Genomic DNA, 20,174 nt, shown 5'->3' on the forward strand with positions numbered 1-20,174 from the left:
GCCAGCGCGTCCCGCACGGAAAGACCCAGCAAAGGCCACCCTGGAAACCCTCCCTGCTGCCCTCCCGGGATATTTCGGTGGCACTTGAGCTGGTGGCAGCCCCGGCAGCCACGGGGCTGTGTCTCTCTGGCCGCCCCACGGTGACTCATAACTCCTGAGCCTCGACGAGGAGGCAGCACAGGAATAGTTACACACCAGCGACGCGGAGGGAGTGGCTGCCAGAATACTTCAGGGCTGTGCTAAGCAACTAAAAATACACGTCAAACCCTCCTCCTCCTCCTTTTTCCTTTTAAAATCTGTTTTCTTTCTCTCTCTTTCTGGTTTTTTTTTTCTTGTTGGTTTTTTTTTTTTTCTTAATTCTCGTTTTTGATTGTCGGAGGCCCCTGGGGGTTCCTCGGGGACAGGGGCAGGTTTGGGGACAGGCACTGGCAGCTGTGACTTCTTGTTTTCCCGGCTCGGTTCCTCTCTCCCATTGCCTGTGGCAATGACTAAGAGGCAGCTTCCCCTGCGTGCCCGGTGCCTGCCGTGCAAATCCTGGGGTGCAAACCCTGCTTGTTCCCTTTTCCAGGGGGGGCTTGGCACGTGGATGCATCTCATGGGCACCTTGTGTCCAGCCCACGTTCTCAGTGTCCAGCGCTTTGTCTCAGCTCCTGGCCGGAGCGGGGTCAGGCACCTCCGGTGTCGTGGAGCACACAGGGAATGGTCCTGGTGGAGCCAGGGAAGTGGGGACAGCAGGAGCCGTGAGGATGCTCTGGTGGCCGTGGCCTTGCTCGAGGCTCATCGTGCCTCGCCAAGGTCTGGCGGTGGTGTGGGCTCATCCCAAATCCTCGCCGCCTGCTCCGGGGTAAATATAGCCCGGCTGGCAGGTGGCAGGACACTGACTCAGTGGGTGCTCGTGGGGCCGAGCCGGGCTCCGACGCCTCTGAGAATAGCAGCTTCAGCCACCCCGCCGTGGGGACAGTGGCACTGCCACCAGCTCCCTGCACGGGGACCTCCCCACGGGTCTGCCCTCGCGGGAGGTGGAAGGAGCCACTGATTCATGCCCCTCATTAAACGCTCATTAAGAAAATGAAGCTGCTGGCTCGCTGCGGGCATTGGGTTCTTGGTTTGGGGACAAGAGACATGCGGGATGAGCAGCAGTGGTGACAGGCTGGGAGAAGGTGGGGGGGGACACCGCAGGACAAGCCCAGGGGTGCTGTGACCCTTGCGGGGAGGGGTGGCAGGGCTGTGCTGGTGGGGCCCAGCCGGAGTGCAGCTTGTGGCTCACATCCCTGGCCACTGGCCAGCTGCTTTTCCCAGGAGGCCCCAGGGCCGGCTGGTTCCTCCCTGGAACTGCCGACAGCACCTCCAGCCAAAGCTGGTTCTGCTCGCCCTGATTTCGGGTGGGGAGCACGCGTGGGTATCCCAGTGCCCATGGGGCACGGGTGGCTGTGCCCAAGGTGTGTCCCCAGCTTGGGTCCCCAAGCGGGGTTGGGGCAGGGGGAAGGAGGAAGGGGAGCCTTTTTACCCCCTGCCCTGGTCCCTGTCCCTCGCCGGCCGGGTTTGGTCAGGATGGAAAGTCTGAACCTGCCGGTCCGGCCACGGCCGCGCCCGTAATGACAGGTTTGGAGCGGAAACTCGGACGGTGGCTTCACCTGGGAGCTGCTCCCCGGCCGAGGCCCCGGGAACACCGGCCCTGGCACTGCCACTGCCGCCCACCCGGGACAGCGGGGGACACAGGCCTGGGCCCGCTCTGCTTTAGCTGAGATTTATTAAACTGCGTTTATTTGGGATTTAATTAACAGCAGCTGTTGGGGGAGGGTAGATCCCAGTTGTTGCCTCGTGCCTCAGTTTCCCCTGTGCCAGCACTGCGTGTGCCGGCCCCGAGCGCTGCCCCAGCCCTGTCCTGGGTGTCATCCGTGTCCCCTGAAGCCAGGGCTGCGCTGTGCCCTGCGCCACGCTGTCCCCACACCCCACGCCGTGCCCACGCGGTGCCACGCCGTCCCCGCTGGCTGTGGGCAGCCGGCAGGACGGACACGCCGGGGCAGGAGCTCCTCGCACCGGGAGAGCCGAGGGGCGCGGGGTCAGCACGGCACCGGGTCCCCCGAGTCCCCCCACGCCCCCAGCGCTGACACCGCTGATTTATCGCCCTCGTTAGCGCAGCCCGGGAAGCATCTGGCCGTAATTAGGGCCGGCTCAGCGTCACCCGCCCCGGTGTCCCCGGGGCCCCGCGTGTGCCCGGGGTCTCGGCGGCGCGGGGGCCGCATCCTGCCCGTGGTGGGGGGGGGGTTATCGGCGGCCACCGGCGCTGCCTCCCCCCGCGCCGGTGACGTCAAGCGCTGACGCCGATCCGCCCCCTCAGCCGCCCGCGGGCTTGGCCGGCCGTGACGTCTGCCACCGCCACCGCCACCGCCACCGCCGTTAACTCCTTCCCCGGTGCCGCCTGAACCGGGCTCATGGTGCCCCCGCCTGACCCACGCTGCTGGGTCCTGCCGGAGCGACCGTCCGGTGATGGTGTGACCCCCTCTACCCCCCCCGGGGGACCGTGGGTGGCCGGAGGGAGCGGCTGTTCCCTGGGCAAACACCGGACACACCGGTGACAAACGTCGGGGCGGTGACACGGGACAGGCTGTGCCAAGGGAGGTGTGCGGACATGCAGGAACGGCCCAGCAGGGCACAGGCCGGACAAACCCTGCTGTGCCCGGGCACTGTCCGGCCACGCTGCCGGTGGAGCCGGTGGCCTGTCCCGGTCTGACCCGCACGGGTGGTGGCCTGGCTGTCCCCAGAGGTTCCCGTGAGGCCCCGTGGCGGTGCCTGGCCCGGTGTGTTTATTTATTTCTTTGTCGTACCCTTTTACAACCGGGGTCCGGCTCGGTGCCAGTGCTCAGGGATAGTGCCCAGTGCCCGGTGGCCAGTGGCCATGCCACTACCAGTGCCCAGTGCTGGTGCCCGGTGCCCATGCCAAGGCCAGTTCTGGTGCCGGTACCTGGAGTCCAGTGCCAGGTGGCCAGTTCCTGTGCACTGTGGCCAGTTACCGGTACCCTGTGCCCGATCCCGGTTCCCAGTCCCGATTCTCAGTAGCCAATTCCCGTGCCCGGTCCCCATTCCCGGTGTCTGGTTCCTGTGCCCAGTTCCCGATTCCCAATGGCCAGTTCCCGTGCCCGGTTCCCGGTGCCGTTCCCGTGCCCGGTTCCCGCCCCTCCCTTTGTGCCCATCATCCCCGGCGGGGCGCGCGCGCCGCGGGGCCACGTGATCGCCCCTCCCCCACGCTGACGTCATCCCAGGGCCCCGCGCGCTGTTGTCCCGTTTACCCGCCGGTCGCCGCGGCGACGGGGACGGGGCGTGGCCGGGCGGGGGCGGGGCGCCGCCTCCGCGGGGCGGGGGCCACGCCCCGTATGCAAACGACGGCGGGCGAGGACGTCATCTGCAGCCAATGAGGACTCGACGCGGTGAGGTCACCGCGACGGTGCCGCCTATTTAACGCGGCGCGGGGCGCGCGGCGGCGGTAGACGCGTGTGCGCGCGCGCAGGAGCGGGGCCGCGGCCGGTGCGCACCGGGCGCCTCCCCCGCCCTCCCCGCCCCGCGCTCGCCCCGGTCCTCCCCCCGCCCCGGCGCCGTTTCCCCCGCAGCCGGGCGGGGGAGGAGGATGGAAACACCCTTCTACCATGATGATGTGTTGAGCGGCCTCGGCAGCGGCTTCGCCCCGTCCTCCGGCAGCAGCGGGCTCCTCCTGCCTTTCCCCGGCGGCAGCATGATGAAGAAGGACGCGCTCGGGATGGCCTTACCGGAACAGGTGGCGGCGGCGCTGAAAGCCCCCGGCGCGGCCAGCGGCGAGGCGGCGGGGCTGCTGGGCTCGGCCGACCTGGGACTGCTCAAGCTGGCGTCCCCGGAGCTGGAGCGGCTCATCATCCAGTCCAACGGGCTGGTCACCACCACCCCGACCAGCGGCCAGTTCCTCTACCCTAAAGCGGCCGCCTCCGAGGAGCAGGAGTTCGCCGAGGGTTTCGTGAAGGCGCTGGAGGACTTGCACAAGCAGAACCAGCTGGGCGGCGGCGCGGCGGGCAGCGGCGGCGGCGCGGGCGGCGGCGGTGGGGGAGGAAGCGGCGGCGCGGGCGAGCTGCCCGCCGCCGGGATGGCCCCGGAGCCGCCGGTGTACGCCAACCTCAGCACCTACCCGGCCGTCAGCTACGCCGCCGACCCCGGCCCGTTCGCGGCGCCGCCGCCGCGGCTGCCGCCGCCGCCGCCCCCGCCGCCGCTAAAGGACGAGCCGCAGATCGTTCCGGAGGTGCCGAGCTTCGGGGAGAGCCCGCCGCTGTCCCCCATCGACATGGACACGCAGGAGCGCATCAAGGCGGAACGGAAGCGGCTGAGGAACCGCATCGCCGCCTCCAAGTGCCGCAAGAGGAAGCTGGAGCGGATCTCCCGGCTGGAGGAGAAGGTGAAGAGCCTCAAGAGCCAGAACACGGAGCTCGCCTCCACCGCCAGCCTGCTCCGCGAGCAGGTCGCCCAGCTCAAGCAGAAGGTGCTCAGCCACGTCAACAGCGGCTGCCAACTCCTGCCCCAGCACCAGCACCAGGTGCCGGCGTACTGACCCCGGGCGGGCCGGGGGGGCCCGAGCCCGGGCAAGGACCCAGGGAAGCGCTGGGGGAGCGCCCGCCCTGCCCCGGGCATGGACCGAGGGGAACGGGGGGAGCGCCCACCCCGCCCCGGGAACGGACCGAGGGGTCCCGGGCATGGACTGAGGGGAGCGGGAGTAGCGCCCTGCTCGCCCCGGGCGCGGACTGAGGGGTCCCGAGGGGAGGAAGAAGAGCGATGATCGCCCCCGCTCCCATCTCCCCGGACACGGACTGAGGGGTTTGAGGGGAGGACCGGGACCGGCTCCGGATGGTGGGCACTGAGCACGCCCCGCTCCCCGCGCACGGACTGAGGGGGGCCCGGGCCTTCCCTCCCGGCCCCTCCGCGCCCCACACATTCCAGTCAGGTCCCAGTAAAACCCCACGACACGGAGAATTGGCCTCTCGCTGTTTGCTGCGCCGGGGAGGGACGGGATGGGACGGGAAGGGAAGGGGCGGCGCGGGCAGGAAGCGGCGCGGCCGGGTGCCATCTTGGGGCGGGGGGGGGAAGCGGGGACCGGGGGGGTTTGGGGAGTTTTAGGGGGGCGATAGAGGTCGGGGAGCGGGGAGTGAGTTCCCCCCCGGGGCTGGCAAAGGGGCTCTGGGAATCACTGGAGAGGGTGGAGGGCGAGGGGGTCCATGGGGTTGTTGTTATGGGGGGAGGGGGCTTTGGGGTAGCTGGGAAGGATGGAGGATGTTGTGGGAAGGGGGGTAGTGAAAGGTTGGGGTTTTGAGGGGGTTTTGGGGTTATTTGGGCTCTTTTGGGGGCAATATGGGTATGTTTGGGCTCCCCTGGGGCTGAGGGGTCCCTATGTGGGAGGAGGTGGGTGAGGGGACCCCGCTGCTGGTCCTGGCTGTGGCTCTGCTCTGCCAGACCCTCTCCTTGTTGGGGGGTTCACCAGCACCCCCCTGTCCTGGCCTCCCCGGGGTCGCCCCAAGGCACCCAGCGAGGCCGGGCCTCCTCTGCTCCTCCCAGACTTCGGCAACAGCCTTGGGCTTCCCGGCAGCGCCACGGCTCCTCCTCCGTGTCCGCCACCTGCGGGGCCCCATCCCTGCTCCATCCCGGGGAGCAGTACCCGAGAGACCGACCCTGTGTCCCCGGAGCGTTTGGGGACGCTGCTGGCGGCAGCTTCATCCCGTTGCAGCAGCGGGATCGCCGCGCTCCCGGGGGCTGGCGGGGAGCCGGCTGTGGGGGGAGCCTGGGGTCCCTTGGAGCCCTGCCGTGGGTAGCTCCCCGGGGACCCTGCGCTCGGCGCCGGGCCCTGCCGTGGGTGGCTCCCCGGGGACGCGGGGCCAGCCGGCTGCGGTTTGCCGGAGGAAGCGCCATCCCCGCGGCGCCGTCCCGGCGCGGTTGTGCTGCGCCCCGGATGTGCCGCTCCGGCACAAAGATGGACGGGGCAGCCACCTGTCCGGCCCCGTGGCCTCAGTGTCACCAGATCCCTGTGTCCCCAAGTCCCCGCATCCTCATGTTCCCAGATCCCATTGTCTCTGCATCTTGATGGCCCCAGGTCCCTTTGTCCCCAAATCCCCGCGGTCCAATGTCCCTGGATCCCGATGTCTCTGCTTTCCCAGATCCCTTTGTCCTTAAGTCCCCACATTCCCCGATTCCTTTGTGCCCGATGTCCCCAGGTCCTTGTGTCCCCACGTGTCCCCGGAGAGCGCGGGATGCTGCCGGCAGGGCTGGCTCCCGGTGCCGGGGGGGGGGAAATCTCACGGCCCCGGGCTGGGGGGGATTTTTTTTGGGGGGGAGGGAGGGGGTCCTCCCGGCGCTGCGGTGCCGCCCGGTACCGACAGGGGGCACCACGGCGGGGGTGCCCCCGCCTCCCCAGGGGCGGATAAAGGCGGCGGGATCGGCACCGGCACCGGGCGGGATGGCCCGGGGCGCGCTCCGCCTGCTCTGCTGCGCCGCTGCCCTGCTCGCTGCTGCAGGTACCGGGCACCGGGGGGTCCGTGGGGTCCCGGGGGCACGTAGGATCTGCAGCACCGGGGTGCTGGGTGCTTCCCGCTGCCACCGGCAGGTGGGTCTGTGGCCTCCCCCCCCGCCCAGTTCTGGGTACCGGGAGGGGTGTCCGGCTGCTCCGGGGCACCGGGGAAGTTCCGGGAGGTGACCACCTGTTGCCCCACGCTCTGCACTGCCGGGGTCCCGTGTCCGGCTGCTCCGGGGCACCGGGGAAGTTCCGGGAGGTGACCACCTGTTGCCCCACGCTCTGCACTGCCGGGGTCCCGTGTCCGGCTGCTCCGGGGCACCGGGGAAGTTCCGGGAGGTGACCACCTGTTGCCCCACGCTCTGCACTGCCGGGGTCCCGTGTCCTTTCCGGGGCTGGGATCACCGGGGGGGGGCTGCACCTGCTCCCTGGGAGTGCCAGCTGGACCTGAGCACCCTGCCCCTCCCAGACAATGCGGCTCCGGTGCTGCCAAACCGGCTGGTGCTGGAATGTGTGCCCTGGCACCGTCTCGGCACTCCCGGTGCAAAGGGCTCCCTGGTATCCCGTGCCAATGTGGGCTCCCGGTCTCCAGCGTGGGCCCCCGCATCCTCCCTGCACCCCAAGGGGCCTCGGTTCACCTGTCTTGGCACGCTGGGCGCTTGGGCCTGGGTTCAAAGCCATCCTGGCAAAGGGTGGCAGCTGGGTGGGGACAGCCCATCCCGGTGAGCCTGGCGGCTGTGGGGACCCCCAGCCACGCCAGGGTGCTGGCTCTGCCACGGGGCATTTCTCTCTGGTGTCCCCCTGGGGCCAGGCTGGACTTGCTCCTCCTCTTGTGCAAACAGGATTTGGGCAGATAAGGGGCACTGCCAGCACTGCCCAGGAAACCCGATCTGTTCCACGTGGCCACCGCGGAGTCCCCACCACGCCTGGCCCTGAGAATGTCCAGTGGGTGCCACAAGGGCTGGGTTGACACGTGTCCCTGTGCCATGGCACTGCCCGCTGCTGCCACGCTGCTCTGCTCGTCCCTAGCAGTGCTGTGCCCATGCCATGACAGCTTGGGAAGCGCTTCTGACTCCGGATTTGTGGGGTCTGATATTGGCTAAATCCCAGTTTTCTGTGTGTGTGATAAAAACCACCTGGGAAATGAACCCTGTGAGGTCGGGAGCTGGGGCAGGTGCTGCTGCCCTGCCAGGACCCTGCCATGTCCTTGCTGACCAGCTGTCTCCTCCAAGGTCCAGAGCCAGTGTCTCGGAACAGCTCAGGGACAGCCGTGTCACCATCTCCACCCAGCTCAGCTGCAGCCACCAGCCAGGGGACTCACAGTGGGACTCCAGCCGGCTCTGACTCAGGAGGGGTCAATGCAGCTCCATCCAACCCACCCATGGTACCAGCTCCATCTAAGACTTCGGGATCAACAGCACCTCCAGCATCTTCATCCAGCACCACCACAGCACCAACTCCATCCAAGACTTCGGGATCAACAGCACCTCCAGCATCTTCATCCAGCACCACCACAGCACCAGCTCCATCTAAGACTTCGGGATCAACAGCACCTCCAGCATCTTCATCCAACACCACCACGGCACCATCTTCAGCCAGGACAGCAGGATCAACAACACCTTTGACACCCTCATCCAATGCCACCACAACACCAACTCCATCCCACATGAGCGTGTCCAGATCCACAGAGCATCCATCCAACTCAACGGCAACACCAGCCCCGTCCTCACCCAGGCCCTCTGGGCCTGCTTCCCCCACACCCACCGTGAGCCCGGCTCCCAACAGCACCAGCATTGTCACCACCAGCTCCAGAACGAGAGCAGCTGTTGGCAGCACAGCTGGTAACTCTGGTGAGAGCCAGGCTGGGGGGCACTGGGCAGATGGGGGACCTGGGTATGGGCACGGATCCCCCCTAGACCCCCCACTTGGGGCTGCACCCACAGGACGGCTCAGGGTGCAGGTCCCAAGGTGATGCCAGAGCCCCCTGGCTGCTCCCTCCTCCTTGGGGGGCTGTTGAGGGCTCCTCTTTTCTCCCCCTGCCTCTGCCAGGGAGGGCCCTGGGCTGGTCCCCCAGGGGTGGAGGTGACACAGGAGCTGGGTGCCAGGTCTGTGGTGGATGGGGTGGTGGCAATGGGGTGACTGGAGCCAGTCTGGAGCCTCATCTTCCTCCGTGGTGCTTGAAGGCCGGACACGAGTCTCAGCAGTGCCAGGGGGAATAACGGGGTGCCTGTCTCGTCCCCACAGAGCAGCACCCCACTGAGCTGAGCCCTGGTGTGGTCGTCGTCATCTCCCTGTCCGTCTGCCTGCTGCTGGCGGGGGTGGCTGTGCTGCTGGTGCGGCTGTCCCAGCGCGGGACCCTCCCCTTCCAGCACCTGGATGAGGTGCCCATGGTGCGTGGGGGGGCCGGGGGTGGCGAGGAGGGGGGTTTTGGGTGGGCAGCGGGTCCAGGGTGCGGTCGCTCACCCCGCTCTCTCTCTCTTCTTCCCCAGAGCAAAGTGATGGAGGGGTCCCCCGTCACTCCCCCCTCCCCCAGGTGACGCCCCCGCCGCAGCCCCCCGGGCTCCCCACGCTGCTGAATAAAAACGCTGCTGCCCTGGCTCTGGTTTCCCGTCTGCCATGTGCTCTGCAGCCTGCCCGGGGAAAACCCCCGCTCCCGGGGGAGGCCCCAGCCGCTTTCGGGGTCCCCCGCCTCGGGCTGGCGGCCCCGGGGTGTTCCCGGGCCGGCGGGGTGGGTGCGGGGTGCGCGGCGATGGTGCCCGGGGTGGGGGGAGCCGCGCAGCCCCCCCGGCGAGGTGGGATGGGAGGGAGCGAGCGGCCAGGCACGCACGTCGCCTTCCTTCTGCTCCGCTGCACTCGGCCGAGGCCGCGCTCGCCGCGAGGACCGGGCACCGGTAAGGGGCTGCGGGCGAGGCCGGGGGGCTGGCGGCGGCGGGGACCCCCGTGCCGGGCATCGGCAGCTCCTGGGATTGGGATGAGGCCGCTCCCAGTGCTGGCAAATCCCGGGGGGCTCGGTCCTGGGGGGCTCTGCGGGCGTAGCCGTGCAGCCGGTGTGCCCCGATTCTCGGGGACGGTGGGTAGTGGTGTCCGGGATGGATCGTTAACGTGGCACCGGTGGGTTCAGAACTTGGTGGGTGCTGCGGGCTGGGGGCCATCCCCGTGGCCTCAGATCCACGTCCCTGTCCCCATCCAGCCCACGGGAGCACCGGGAGTGGGGCGGGGGGGGCCCGAAACCCGAGGTAGGGGCTGAGCCCGGCCGAGCCCCGGTGCCCAGAAAGCAACGGGGGGAGGAGCCCGCGTGTCCCGGCCCTGGGGTGTCCCCAGCTACGGGAAGGGGGACCCCGCCGGCGAACCCCCCCGGCCGCGGCTGCCGGAGTTCCCCCCGCAGGTACGGCGATGAGACGGAGCCGGACAGCGCTGCCCTTCCTCGGCACGGAGGTGAGACCGGCACCGGGGGCCACCGGGGGGGGCGAGGGGTGTCCCGGGGGTCCAGGGGTGTCCCCGGTATGAGCGTCCCAGCGCCGGGCCCCCAGGCAGCAATAACCGGGCTGGCGGCGCTGAGCGGGAGTTAATTATCCCCTTAATGGGCGGTTAATTATTATTCACCTCTGCGTAATTGCGCGCCGGCTCCGGGGGTTTTTCCGGCGGGGTCCCGGGGGAAGTCGGGGGGGGTCCCCTCCGGTGGCGGCGGGACGAGAAGGAGGAGGAGGACGGGGGGACTCCCGGCGGCTCCGTGCGCTGCGGGCGGAGCCGCTCCCGGTGCACCGGCTGTACCTTCCCCCGTGCCCCCCTCGCCTCGGTAACACCCCGGTACCCCCGGGTGCAGCGCCGCACCGTGTCCGGCAGGGGGCGCCAGCGCGCTACCGGCGCTCGGTACCGGCGGCGGCGGGCGGGGGGCGCTGCCCGGGCGGGGACCCCCGGACCGGGATCGGGCAGGGACCTCCCCGGGACCGCTCCCCGCGCCCCTCACCGCTGCTCTGTTTCCCGGCAGCGCTGCCGCGACCCCGCCGAGGCCGCCCCGTCGGGCCCGGGCCCGGGAGCGGCGGTGGGCGCCGTGCGCCGGCGTTTCTCCGGGACCCCGTTGCTGCCGCCGCTGGGCTGCCGGTTGGCCGAGGCGGCCCGCGCCCCCGAGCCCGAAGCTTCCCGGGTGGTGTTCACCATCGAGGAGAGCGGCCCGAGCAGCGGCGATGAGTCCGAGCCCCCCCGGTAAGGGCGGGACGGGGAGCGGGGTGGTGATGCCGGCCCCGGTGGCACCGGGAACGGGTCACCGGGCAGGGCACGGCTGGCGGGGACGCTCCCGGGTTCAGCACCGGCGGCCGGACAGCGGCACCGGGGCAGAGCACCCGGTGGGTTGGGGACAAACCCCTCTGTCTGTCCCTGTCACCCCCCCAACACTCCTGTCCCCCACTGTCCCCACCGCGCTGTTCCCATCACTCCCATCCCTGTCACCCCCGTCCTCACCCCCCTTGTTCCCACCACCCATCCCCATTCCCTCTCCTCATCCTCCTCACGCCCTGCCCGAGGTGACCTCGGTCCCTCCCGCGGTGGCTGGGCCCCGGCTGTGCTGCTGCAGGGCTATTTTTGGGCCATTCCCCCTGTCCCGTGCCTCTCCCAGCCCGGCTTGTGGGGACAGCAAGGAGCTGGCACAGCCGAGGGACGTGGCTCTGGTGTCACTTGTCATCCACCCCTGCACAGACACGTGGGCACAGTGACACTCCGATAAGGACTGGCCGTCCTGGGGACGGGGACTGGCTGTCCTGCGGCCAGTCCAGCCCTTGCTGTCCGAGGCTGCTGGCTGCCAGCCAGCACAGGGGGCTCTTCCCTCTCTCCCACATTCCCTGATGTCCCTCTGTCCCCACATCCCTCTGCCCTGATGTCCCCACGGTCGTGCTTGCAGCCCCCCAGGACTCCCATCCGGTGGGTTTTGGGGTCCCTGCCGGTGCTGTCGTGGCGGGGGGGCCCTGTTGCTGCGTCCCTCGTGGCTCCCTGCCGGCTGCTGGATATTTTTGTGGCCATCAGGAACAGCAGGTATCCACATCCTGCTACATCAGCCTGGGCAGGTGCCAGCTCCCATGGCCAGGCTGGTGGGTCCCCCACAGTGTCACTGCCACCAGCTGGACCTCACCCTGCTGCTCCCTGCTCCACTCGGCAGTGACTCCAGGAGGGGACAGCACCAGGGAGGGGCTGGGGCACCACGTGCGGTGGGTTTGGCTCTCACAGGTCGCTCAGTGGCACCATGGCATGTCCACACCACGTGTCTGGGATGCTCCATGCTCAGCTGTGTCCCTTGGTGGCACCATGGCACAGCCACACTGCAAGTTCTGGATGCTCCGGGCTCAGCCATGTCACTCTGTCCCTTGTTGGCACCGTGGCACAGCCGCACCGTGTGTCTGGGATGCTCCGTGCTCAGCCGTGTCCCTCAGTGGCACCGTGGCACGTCCGCTCCGTGCGTCTGGGTCCCTGGGGGCTCCGTGGGGCATTTTTCTGCGTGTCCAGGCAGAGCACCCCTGCCCTTTCAGGAGCAGCTGCCGCCTCGGGGACAGCAGGGTGGCCGGTGGCACCGGGCCAGCGAGGGGCCACGTGCCCGGGCCGCCAGGCACACCGGGGGGGGACCCGCTCCCTGCGCCGGCTGCCGGAGCCAGACAGTTGTTTAATTTCCCAGGCGCAGGGCGGGAGGGGGATGGAAAGTTTCCCGGGGCTGCCGGGGCCGGGACAGCCGCACGCTTCCTGCTCCGCACCGGGGGCAGCGGGGCCTCGCCGCCCGCCCGGGGGTCCCTGAGCCGGGCCATGCTGCCCACCACGCACTGCTCGCCGGGGGCTTCTCCGGCCGCGTCCCCCCGCAGTTCCCCCCGCAATTCCCCCGTCCTCTTCAGGAAGCTCCTGATGAACCAGAGCATCCGCCTGCAGCGGCGCTTCACCGTGGCGCATCCCCTCTGGTAAGGGGGGGACGCTGGCGGGTCCCCGCGGGCGGGGTGGCCCCGGGCTGTGCTGCCGGGACGGCGGCAGTGTCTCCCTCGGAGCTGTGGCACGTCCTCGGGGCTGTGGGCCCAGGGGGACGCGGGGGACGAGGAGGGGACAGCGGGTGTCCGTCTCCACATGGCCGGGGGCTGAGCCGGGCAGGGGGGAGCCGCCGGACGAGCAGGGCTGAGCACGGACACCGCTCATCGCAGCCATGGCCGGGCAGAGACACGCGGGGGACTGGCCCGGTGGGAACGGAGGGGAGCTTTGCCCTCCAAATCAAGGCACCAACCCACCCACCGCGGCTCCTCCCTGCTCTCCCCACCTCGGAGCTCTGTGGGGTTGTTTTTGGGGCGCCGTGGGGCTCAGCACATCCGTCCTCAGCAGCGACAGCATCTATTTATAGCGGCCCCGGCCCCCCCGCCGGCCACGGACACCGCTCGGAGGTCATTAACGCTGAAGCGAGGGGGGTTAATTGGGCACCAGCCCCGTGGCAGGGGCTCGTGTCCCCCGGGGCTGTCCCCTGCGGCGGCAGCGGGGTCAGGGGTGGTGGCACGGGGCCGGGAACAGACGCGGGCATCACCCCGCGGGGCCGTCGGAGGGACAATGCGGCTTTGTGTCGCCGGTACCATCGGGGATGGGAAGCCGAGGCAGGAAAACAAGGGGCTGCGGGATGGCATGACGCGGTGCCGGCTGGCACTGCCACTGCCGGGGACGGCCGCGCCACAGCCACCAGGGCTGCCGGAGCGGGACGATGCTGCCGGGCAGCCGGTGCCCGTCCCGGAGGCACTCCTGCATCGGGTAGGTGCTGGGCTCCCGAGGGGACACGGTGGCCCCCGTGGCATCTGCGCTTTCCCAGTGCTCTGGGGTGGCTTGTCCCCGTCCCCACGGCGGTGGGGGCGGCGGCGGGAGGGGACAGGCTCTGGATGGCCCTCGCTGAGTCCCTGTTGCGTGCAGCATTTCCCATGACCCCGGGGCCAGCAGAGCAGGAGGGGGAGCGAGGCGGCCGCGGCCAGCTTGGGGACACTGCAGGGTCACCATCCCTGTCCCCTGTGCATCCCCCCGTGGATGCACACGGCTGCCAGGTGACTCCGGTTGGGGTGCCCCTGGGCTGCTGCCAGTATGTCCCCAAGGGCCAGGGCTTGGCTTCAGCATCGGTTTCTGTCCTTCGATGTCCCCTGGCTCTGTGCCGTGGCTGGGATATTGTCCCCTCCATGGGACACGGCACCTCGAGACGGGGCTGATGGAGGCTTTGGGGCTTTGGAGGACTTGGGACCATGGTGCTGGTGACAGGTAGGGGGAGGGACAGGCAGGAGCCAGCCCTTCCTGGGGTCTCTGGAGCTGGGAACTTCAGGGCAGCGGGTCCTGGGTGACATGGGACAGCCTGGCTCTGCTAGTCAGTGTCCCAAGTCCCAGACCCCACTGTGCCAGCAGGGAGCTGAGAGGGTCCATGTGCACTGAGCTGTGCCCGTTCTCAGCAGCAGGTGAAAAGGCCAGCAGGGCCAGACTGGCCACCAGTGTCACCACAGGGCTCACCAAGCCAGAGTGTGCAGGGACGGTGGCACAGAGAACCCGACAAACCTGGCAGCATCCCCTGGGCTGAGGTCCCTGTGCCACCCACCCCGTGCCAGCCTTGTCCCCTCTCCCCTCACAGCTTCGACCTGGAGAATGGACCCCCCGGCCGGGGCGCGCTGGACCCCCAGGCCAGCCCGGGCGCGGGGCTGGTCCTGCAGGGCACCTTCTCCCACGGTCAGCGCCGCGAGTCCTTCCTGTACCGCTCCGACAGCGACTATGACCTGTCCCCAAAAGCCATGTCCCGCAACTCCTCCATCGCCAGCGACCTGTGAGTGTCCCCCAGCACACTTCCCCTGGGACCCCCCTCCCTTCCCCGAGCCTCACGCTCCCTCTGCTCCCTCAGGCATGGAGAAGACATGATCGTCACACCCTTTGCCCAGGTAGGTGCCAACGCTGTGCCCTGCCCAGGAGGGGACGCGGCCCGCACCCAGCACCGGGCTGGGTGTCCCGGGGGGGTCCGCCCGAGCCCAGCCCCCTCTCGCCCCCCAGGTCCTGGCCAGCCTCCGCACCGTCCGCAGCAACCTGACGCACCTCCAGGACCGCGCTGGCATCAAGTGAGTCGGCCGGGGGGTGGGAGGGCGAGGATGTCACCTGAGTGGGGACACCAACCCATGGCAAGCGGGGGGCACCGCTGTGGGGGTCCCAGCCACTCAGCCCCCCGTGTTTCACAGGCGAGGATCGAGCAGCAGCCTGCCTTCGGGGAGCAAGGCCAGCCTCTCCGGTGAGTGCCGGGGGGACGGTGGTGGGGGACATTTTGGGGCGAGCTGGCTGTCCCTGTGTCCCCAGGGTGTGTCCCGCCGTGCCCCGGGGGGTGCAGCAACACCACCCCCCCCCCCCCCCCCCAAGCCAAGGCAGAGCTGCGTCTTTGCCCTTTGGGATCCATGTCTGGTTTTCGGCAGCTCCTCCCGCCCGGCCGCCCTTCGCGGCGGTGGAAAAGCTCCGGTTGACGTCAAACCTTCCATTAATAAAAGCCCGGCGGTGAGCGGGGCCCCGCGGGAGCCCGGCTGCCCCCGGGGCTGGCTGTCACCCCACGGGACAGCGTGGCACGCCGCGTGCCGGGGCTGCCACGCCATGGGGACAGCGCGACGGGGCTGAGCCCCGCTGCCCAGGGATGCTCGACCCCGACCCCCGCGTCCCCCCGTGCCCCCCGCCGCCCCGCTCGGGGGCTGGTGTGACCCCCCGTGCCCGCGAGCCGCCGGGTTTGGTGTGGCAACCGGCCGCCCTGTGCCGGGTGGCCGCGCCGCTGGCAGGTCCCTTGCCAAGCTGGCGGGTGCCCCCAGCAGAAGATGCTCACCAGAAGCTCTCGCGGGAGACCCTGGAGGAGCTGGATTGGTGCTTGGACCAGCTGGAGACGCTGCAGACCAGGCACTCGGTCAGCGAGATGGCCTCGAACAAGGTAAGGGTCCCTTTCACGGTCACCCTGGTGGGCATGGGGACCCTAGAGCCCCCCAGCATGTCCTGCCAGCCCCCCACACCGCTGACCCTGCCAACCACCCACAGTTCAAGCGGATGCTGAACCGGGAGCTGACGCACCTCTCGGAGACCAGCCGCTCCGGGAACCAGGTCTCCGAGTACATCTCCAGCACCTTCCTGGGTGAGGACCCCCCTGCCCTGGGGTCACCTCTCTGCTGGCAGCAGGGTGGGCTTTGTGCCCCCGGGGTCCTGGGGTGTCCACCGGAGTGATGCAAGTGGAGAGTCCCACTTGTTTCTTGTGGAGGAACGGAATGGGGGGAGCAGGGGGGTTTCCCAGGTGTCCCAGTGGGATTTGGTGCCTCAGAGGTGTCACAGCTTTTGTCCTGGCTGGGGGTGCTGGTGCATACTGGTGCATACTGGTGCACTGGGGCTGTTGGGGCCGTTCTGGTGTCCCTGGAGGAGTGTCCAGGCCTGTGGATGCGGGTGAGGGAAAGTGCTGCAGCCCCCCAAATTGTCACGGTGTGACCTGTGCCTGTCCTCAGCGTGACCCAGGGGGATGCTGGCAGAGGAATTTGTGCTCCTGCCCTGCTCATGGCCCCCCATGTCACCCCAGACAAGCAGCACGAGGTGGAGATCCCCTCGGCGCTGGCCAAGGACAAGGAGAAGGAGCGGAGGAAGCGCCCCATGTCCCAGATCAGCGGCGTCAGGAAGCTCACGCACAGCTCCAGCCTGGCCGCTGCCGGCATCCCCCGCTTTGGGGTGCGCACGGACCACGAGGCGCTGCTGGCCAAGGTGGGCCCTGGCAGGGGTGACCCACCCGACCGTGGGGTCCCCAGCGCCAGCCCCCCATGGATCTCTGTCCCTCTGGTCCCCAGGAGCTGGAGGACACCAACAAGTGGGGGCTCAACGTGTTCAAAGTGGCCGAGTACTCGGGGAACCGCCCGCTGACCGTCATCATGTACAGCATCTTCCAGGTGAGCATCCCACCGGGATGTCCCTGTCCCCGTGCCCGGATGGGGACGAGCCACCTCCCGTCTCCCGCAGGAGCGTGACCTGATGAAGACCTTCCGCATCCCCGTCAACACCTTCATCACCTACATGCTGACGCTGGAGGACCACTACCACGCCGATGTGGCCTACCACAACAACCTGCACGCTGCCGACGTGGCGCAGTCCACGCACGTCCTCCTCTCCACACCCGCGCTGGAGGTGATTCCTGCTCACCTGAGGCCACCCAAGTGTGCCTGGCGGGGCCGTCACGCATCCCCAATGCCTTTTCCCACCATTCCCAGGCTGTCTTCACGGACCTGGAGATCATGGCTGCCATCTTCGCCAGCGCCATCCATGATGTTGACCACCCTGGGGTCTCCAACCAGTTCCTCATCAACACCAGTGAGCTGGGGCACAGGGATGGACCTGGGGGATAATGGGGGACCCCAGGAGTGACCCCGGGGTGACCAGTGCCATCTCGCAGACTCAGAGCTTGCCCTGATGTACAACGATGCCTCGGTGCTGGAGAATCACCACCTGGCCGTGGGCTTCAAGCTCCTCCAGGAGGAGAACTGCGACATCTTCCAGAACCTGAGCAGGAAGCAGAGGCAGACACTCCGTAAAATGGTCATCGACATGGTACGGGGGAGCTGGACCACCCCAGGGTGGGGGTCTGGGCTGGGGGGTCAGCCTGAGCCCCATTCCCACCTCACCCTGCCCAGGTGTTGGCCACGGACATGTCCAAGCACATGAACCTGCTGGCGGATCTGAAGACCATGGTGGAGACCAAGAAGGTGACCAGCCTGGGGGTTCTGCTGCTGGACAACTACTCCGACCGGATCCAGGTGGGGACACGGCACTGCAGGTGTCCATCCTGGCTCTGGCCTGCCGGGATGTCCCGTTTGGTGCCACCACTCTCCCGACGCCAACTGGGGGGCCAAGCGAGTTCGTGGCACAGCGTGGGTGGCCCTGGGGGACAGAGGACACGGTGTCCGTGCCCGCAGGTGCTGCAGAACATGGTGCACTGCGCCGACCTCAGCAACCCCACGAAGCCGCTGGAGCTGTACCGGCAGTGGACCGACCGCATCATGGTGGAGTTCTTCCACCAAGGAGACCGGGAGCGGGAGAAGGGCATGGAGATCAGCCCCATGTGTGACAAGCACACGGCCTCTGTGGAGAAGTCCCAGGTGGGACGGCAGCCTGGGGACAGGGCGGGGGGCGCAGGGCCGGGCAGGGGGCTCAGCTCTGCCTCTCCCCAGGTGGGATTCATCGACTTCATCGCCCACCCGCTGTGGGAGACGTGGGCCGACCTCGTGCACCCCGACGCCCAGGAGCTGCTGGACACGCTGGAGGACAACCGGGAGTGGTACCAGAGCATGATCCCGCGCAGCCCCTCCCCTCCGCCCGAGGGAGCCACAGTGTCCCCCGCCACCACCGACAAGTTCCAGTTCGAGCTAACGCTGGAGGAGGAGGAGGAGGGCGAGTCGGACACGGAGCTGGAGGGCACCGAGAGCCCCCTGGACGAGGACAACAGCGGCTCCAAGACACCGGGCACGGATGACTCGGAGTCGGCCGACACCAAGCGCCTGTCCCCCGGCGCCGGGGGACCGGGACTCGCCTGTGCCCCGCCCCAGGGACGTGGACAACCGGCGGGCGCTGGAGGGGACGCTGCCGAAGGACGGTGGCAGCGGGTGCTCCGGGCCTGAGGGTAGCCAGGGGCTGTGCCTGGACACGGAGGGCAATGTCACATTCCTGTCCCTGGGCACGTAGCGGCATCGGCCCGTGGGTCCCCTCGCTGCCAGGGGACGTGGGACTGGGCACTGCCCCGAGCGGTGCTGGGGACAGCGGGGAGCACTGGCACTGGAGGGACACGGAGGCACCCAGGTTGTGTCCCTGTTCGGGAGCTGGGCAGGTCCTGACAGGCACGAGGACCATGCCGGCCTTCTCCCTGCTCCCACCAGCTGCTGGGAAAGGTCCCTGTCCCCTTCAGACAGGGTGTGGGAACACCGTGCTCCGGCCCCAGCCCAGCCCTGGGGACATCACGCCCTGCAAGGCTCCAGGAAGGAGCATTCCAGCACCTTTCCAGGTGTGCCCCTGCAGGACAGCAGCCCCATGGTGGGATGAGGTGGGCGAAGGGTGCTGGTGTCACCCCCAGGCACCGGCACACAACACGGGCACGACTCAGTGGTTTATTTATTTGGGGACAGGTTCACTTTTTAAAGCCTTTTGTAGCTCACTTTTTACTACGAGCCTCCTCGAGGCTCGCACACATTTTTGGGGCGGAAAGGCGCATTTTTGGGGAAGAAAGTTGCATTTCTGCTCTGCGATCACTCAAAATGCCATTTGTATTGCACATTTCGGACACCCCCCCCATGTCTCCGGTGTCCTGCCTGGGGCAGGGTCCTTCGGGATTCTTCCTTCACCTTCCAGAGATTAAACCCGGTTTGTTCCACCCTAAACATGAGCCTTGTAAGCGCCTCTTTGTGTCACGGGAGCTGCAGCCAATGTCCCCAGGGACCGGCGTGGTTGGTGGCCCCGTCTCCCGCCGGGCACCGGGCAGGGCCTGGCTCCGTGCTGGAACAAAAGCGAGCTCCTCCCTGGAAACGCCGATCCATCACTGGCAAACACGACCTGCTAAGGTAAATATTTAATCGCCGGCTTGGCGCGGTGCGGAGCCCGTTCCCGGCTCTTCCGCATTGCTCGCAGCGCTGATTTATCTCCACAAACACGTCCCCACCCGTGGCACTGCCCTGGCACGTGGGGCCCTCGCCCCCTGCCAGCCCTGCGCTCCCCTTGCTGGGCCTGGGGAGCTCGATGGTTCTTTCCCAGCCCAGAGGTTTTCCAGCCGGGAGTGCCGGCTGCTGCACAGGGTGGTGGTGGCTCCGTGCCATCCCTGGTGGGTGCTGGATTATCTCCTGGTCTCTTCCTTTTGGAGAGGATCAGCCAAGGCTTTGTGCTCTCAGAACTCCTTGAACCCAGATCCATGCCAGACTCTGCTGGGCTGGAGCGGGGCAGGAGCTGGTGGAAAAAGCCCTTTTCCCCCCTTTCCTGGCCGAGGGGCTGCAGCATGAGGAGGGTGGTGGGGCTGTTGCCTGGGGAAGGTGATGGAAAATGCCCACAGCAGCCAGGTCAATCCCTGAGCCTGCATCCATCCCTGAGCCTGCATCCATCCCTGAGCCTGTGTCCATCCCCACGGCTGCGTCCATCCCATGCTGGACTGTCCGTGCCATCCCGCTGTCACTGGGGGCTGTGGTCAATCTCCCCACTGCCCACCCCGTGCCCACCGTGTGCGCCTCGGTCCTTCCAGGGCTGTGGGTGTGGGATGAGCCTGGCCAGGAGCAAAGAGCTGCACCGGGACAGAAACCACGGAGTCCCCCCCCGTCACCCCGCGCCGCCCCGAGCGGGGCAGGGCAGGGCCCGGGAGGCACCCGGGGCCCCGGGCAGGGCAGGGCAGGCCCGGGCAGGGCGGGGCCGCTGCCCTGAGGCCGCCATATGCTGCCGGTCCTAAGCCCCGCTGGAGCCTCAGGGCGAGGGAGGACATGGCCGCCCACCTGCGCAGCAGCCCCGCCTCAGCGCCAGCAGCCCTGTCACGGGAAGGATTAGGCTGCCCGCGACTGCAGGCCTCAGGGAGGCGTCGCAATAGGGCGCCATGTCGCGACAGGCGATGTCAAACCTCGACCCCCGTTGAGCGGGAATGGTTCGGTCTACACCCCCGCCGGAGCAG

At 68.5% G+C, this 20,174-nt stretch overlaps 3 protein-coding genes and 1 long non-coding RNA gene across 5 annotated transcripts; 3 read left to right on the forward strand and 1 right to left on the reverse strand.

The window, feature by feature from the left end:
- Positions 1-3,523: 3,523 nt before the first annotated feature.
- Positions 3,524-4,989, forward strand: JUND (JunD proto-oncogene, AP-1 transcription factor subunit). The gene has a single exon (XM_039566016.1). The coding sequence runs from the start codon at positions 3,626-3,628 to the stop codon at positions 4,568-4,570; it is 945 nt and encodes a 314-aa protein (XP_039421950.1). The 5' UTR covers positions 3,524-3,625; the 3' UTR covers positions 4,571-4,989.
- Positions 4,990-6,430: 1,441 nt separating this feature from the next.
- On the forward strand, positions 6,431-9,077 carry LOC120411417 (putative protein TPRXL). Its single transcript, XM_039566018.1, has 4 exons — positions 6,431-6,521; positions 7,750-8,367; positions 8,762-8,907; positions 9,007-9,077. The coding sequence occupies exons 1-4, from the start codon at positions 6,464-6,466 to the stop codon at positions 9,052-9,054; spliced, it is 870 nt and encodes a 289-aa protein (XP_039421952.1). The 5' UTR covers positions 6,431-6,463; the 3' UTR covers positions 9,055-9,077.
- Positions 9,078-10,550: 1,473 nt separating this feature from the next.
- On the forward strand, positions 10,551-18,909 carry PDE4C (phosphodiesterase 4C). The gene is given in 17 exon segments (XM_039565991.1): positions 10,551-10,720; positions 12,388-12,450; positions 14,127-14,315; positions 14,391-14,427; positions 14,537-14,601; positions 14,719-14,768; positions 15,328-15,443; positions 15,548-15,641; positions 16,074-16,252; positions 16,336-16,434; positions 16,505-16,669; positions 16,753-16,852; positions 16,935-17,089; positions 17,173-17,295; positions 17,455-17,637; positions 17,710-18,051; positions 18,053-18,909. Coding segments are annotated over 16 exon segments (2,118 nt in total). The 5' UTR covers positions 10,551-10,720; positions 12,388-12,397; the 3' UTR covers positions 18,221-18,909.
- Positions 18,626-19,980, reverse strand: LOC120411419. 2 transcript variants are annotated; one of them, XR_005603716.1, is made up of 2 exons: positions 19,735-19,980; positions 18,626-19,081 (listed from the first exon to the last, which is right to left on the reverse strand). It is a non-coding gene; the product is annotated as an uncharacterized LOC120411419 (long non-coding RNA). The 2 variants fall into 2 exon arrangements; XR_005603715.1 differs by having other exon boundaries at positions 18,626-19,084.
- Positions 19,981-20,174: the final 194 nt, after the last annotated feature.

Source organism: Corvus cornix, chromosome 28 (assembly GCF_000738735.6).
Source record: "Corvus cornix cornix isolate S_Up_H32 chromosome 28, ASM73873v5, whole genome shotgun sequence".
Lineage (NCBI taxonomy): Eukaryota > Metazoa > Chordata > Aves > Passeriformes > Corvidae > Corvus > Corvus cornix.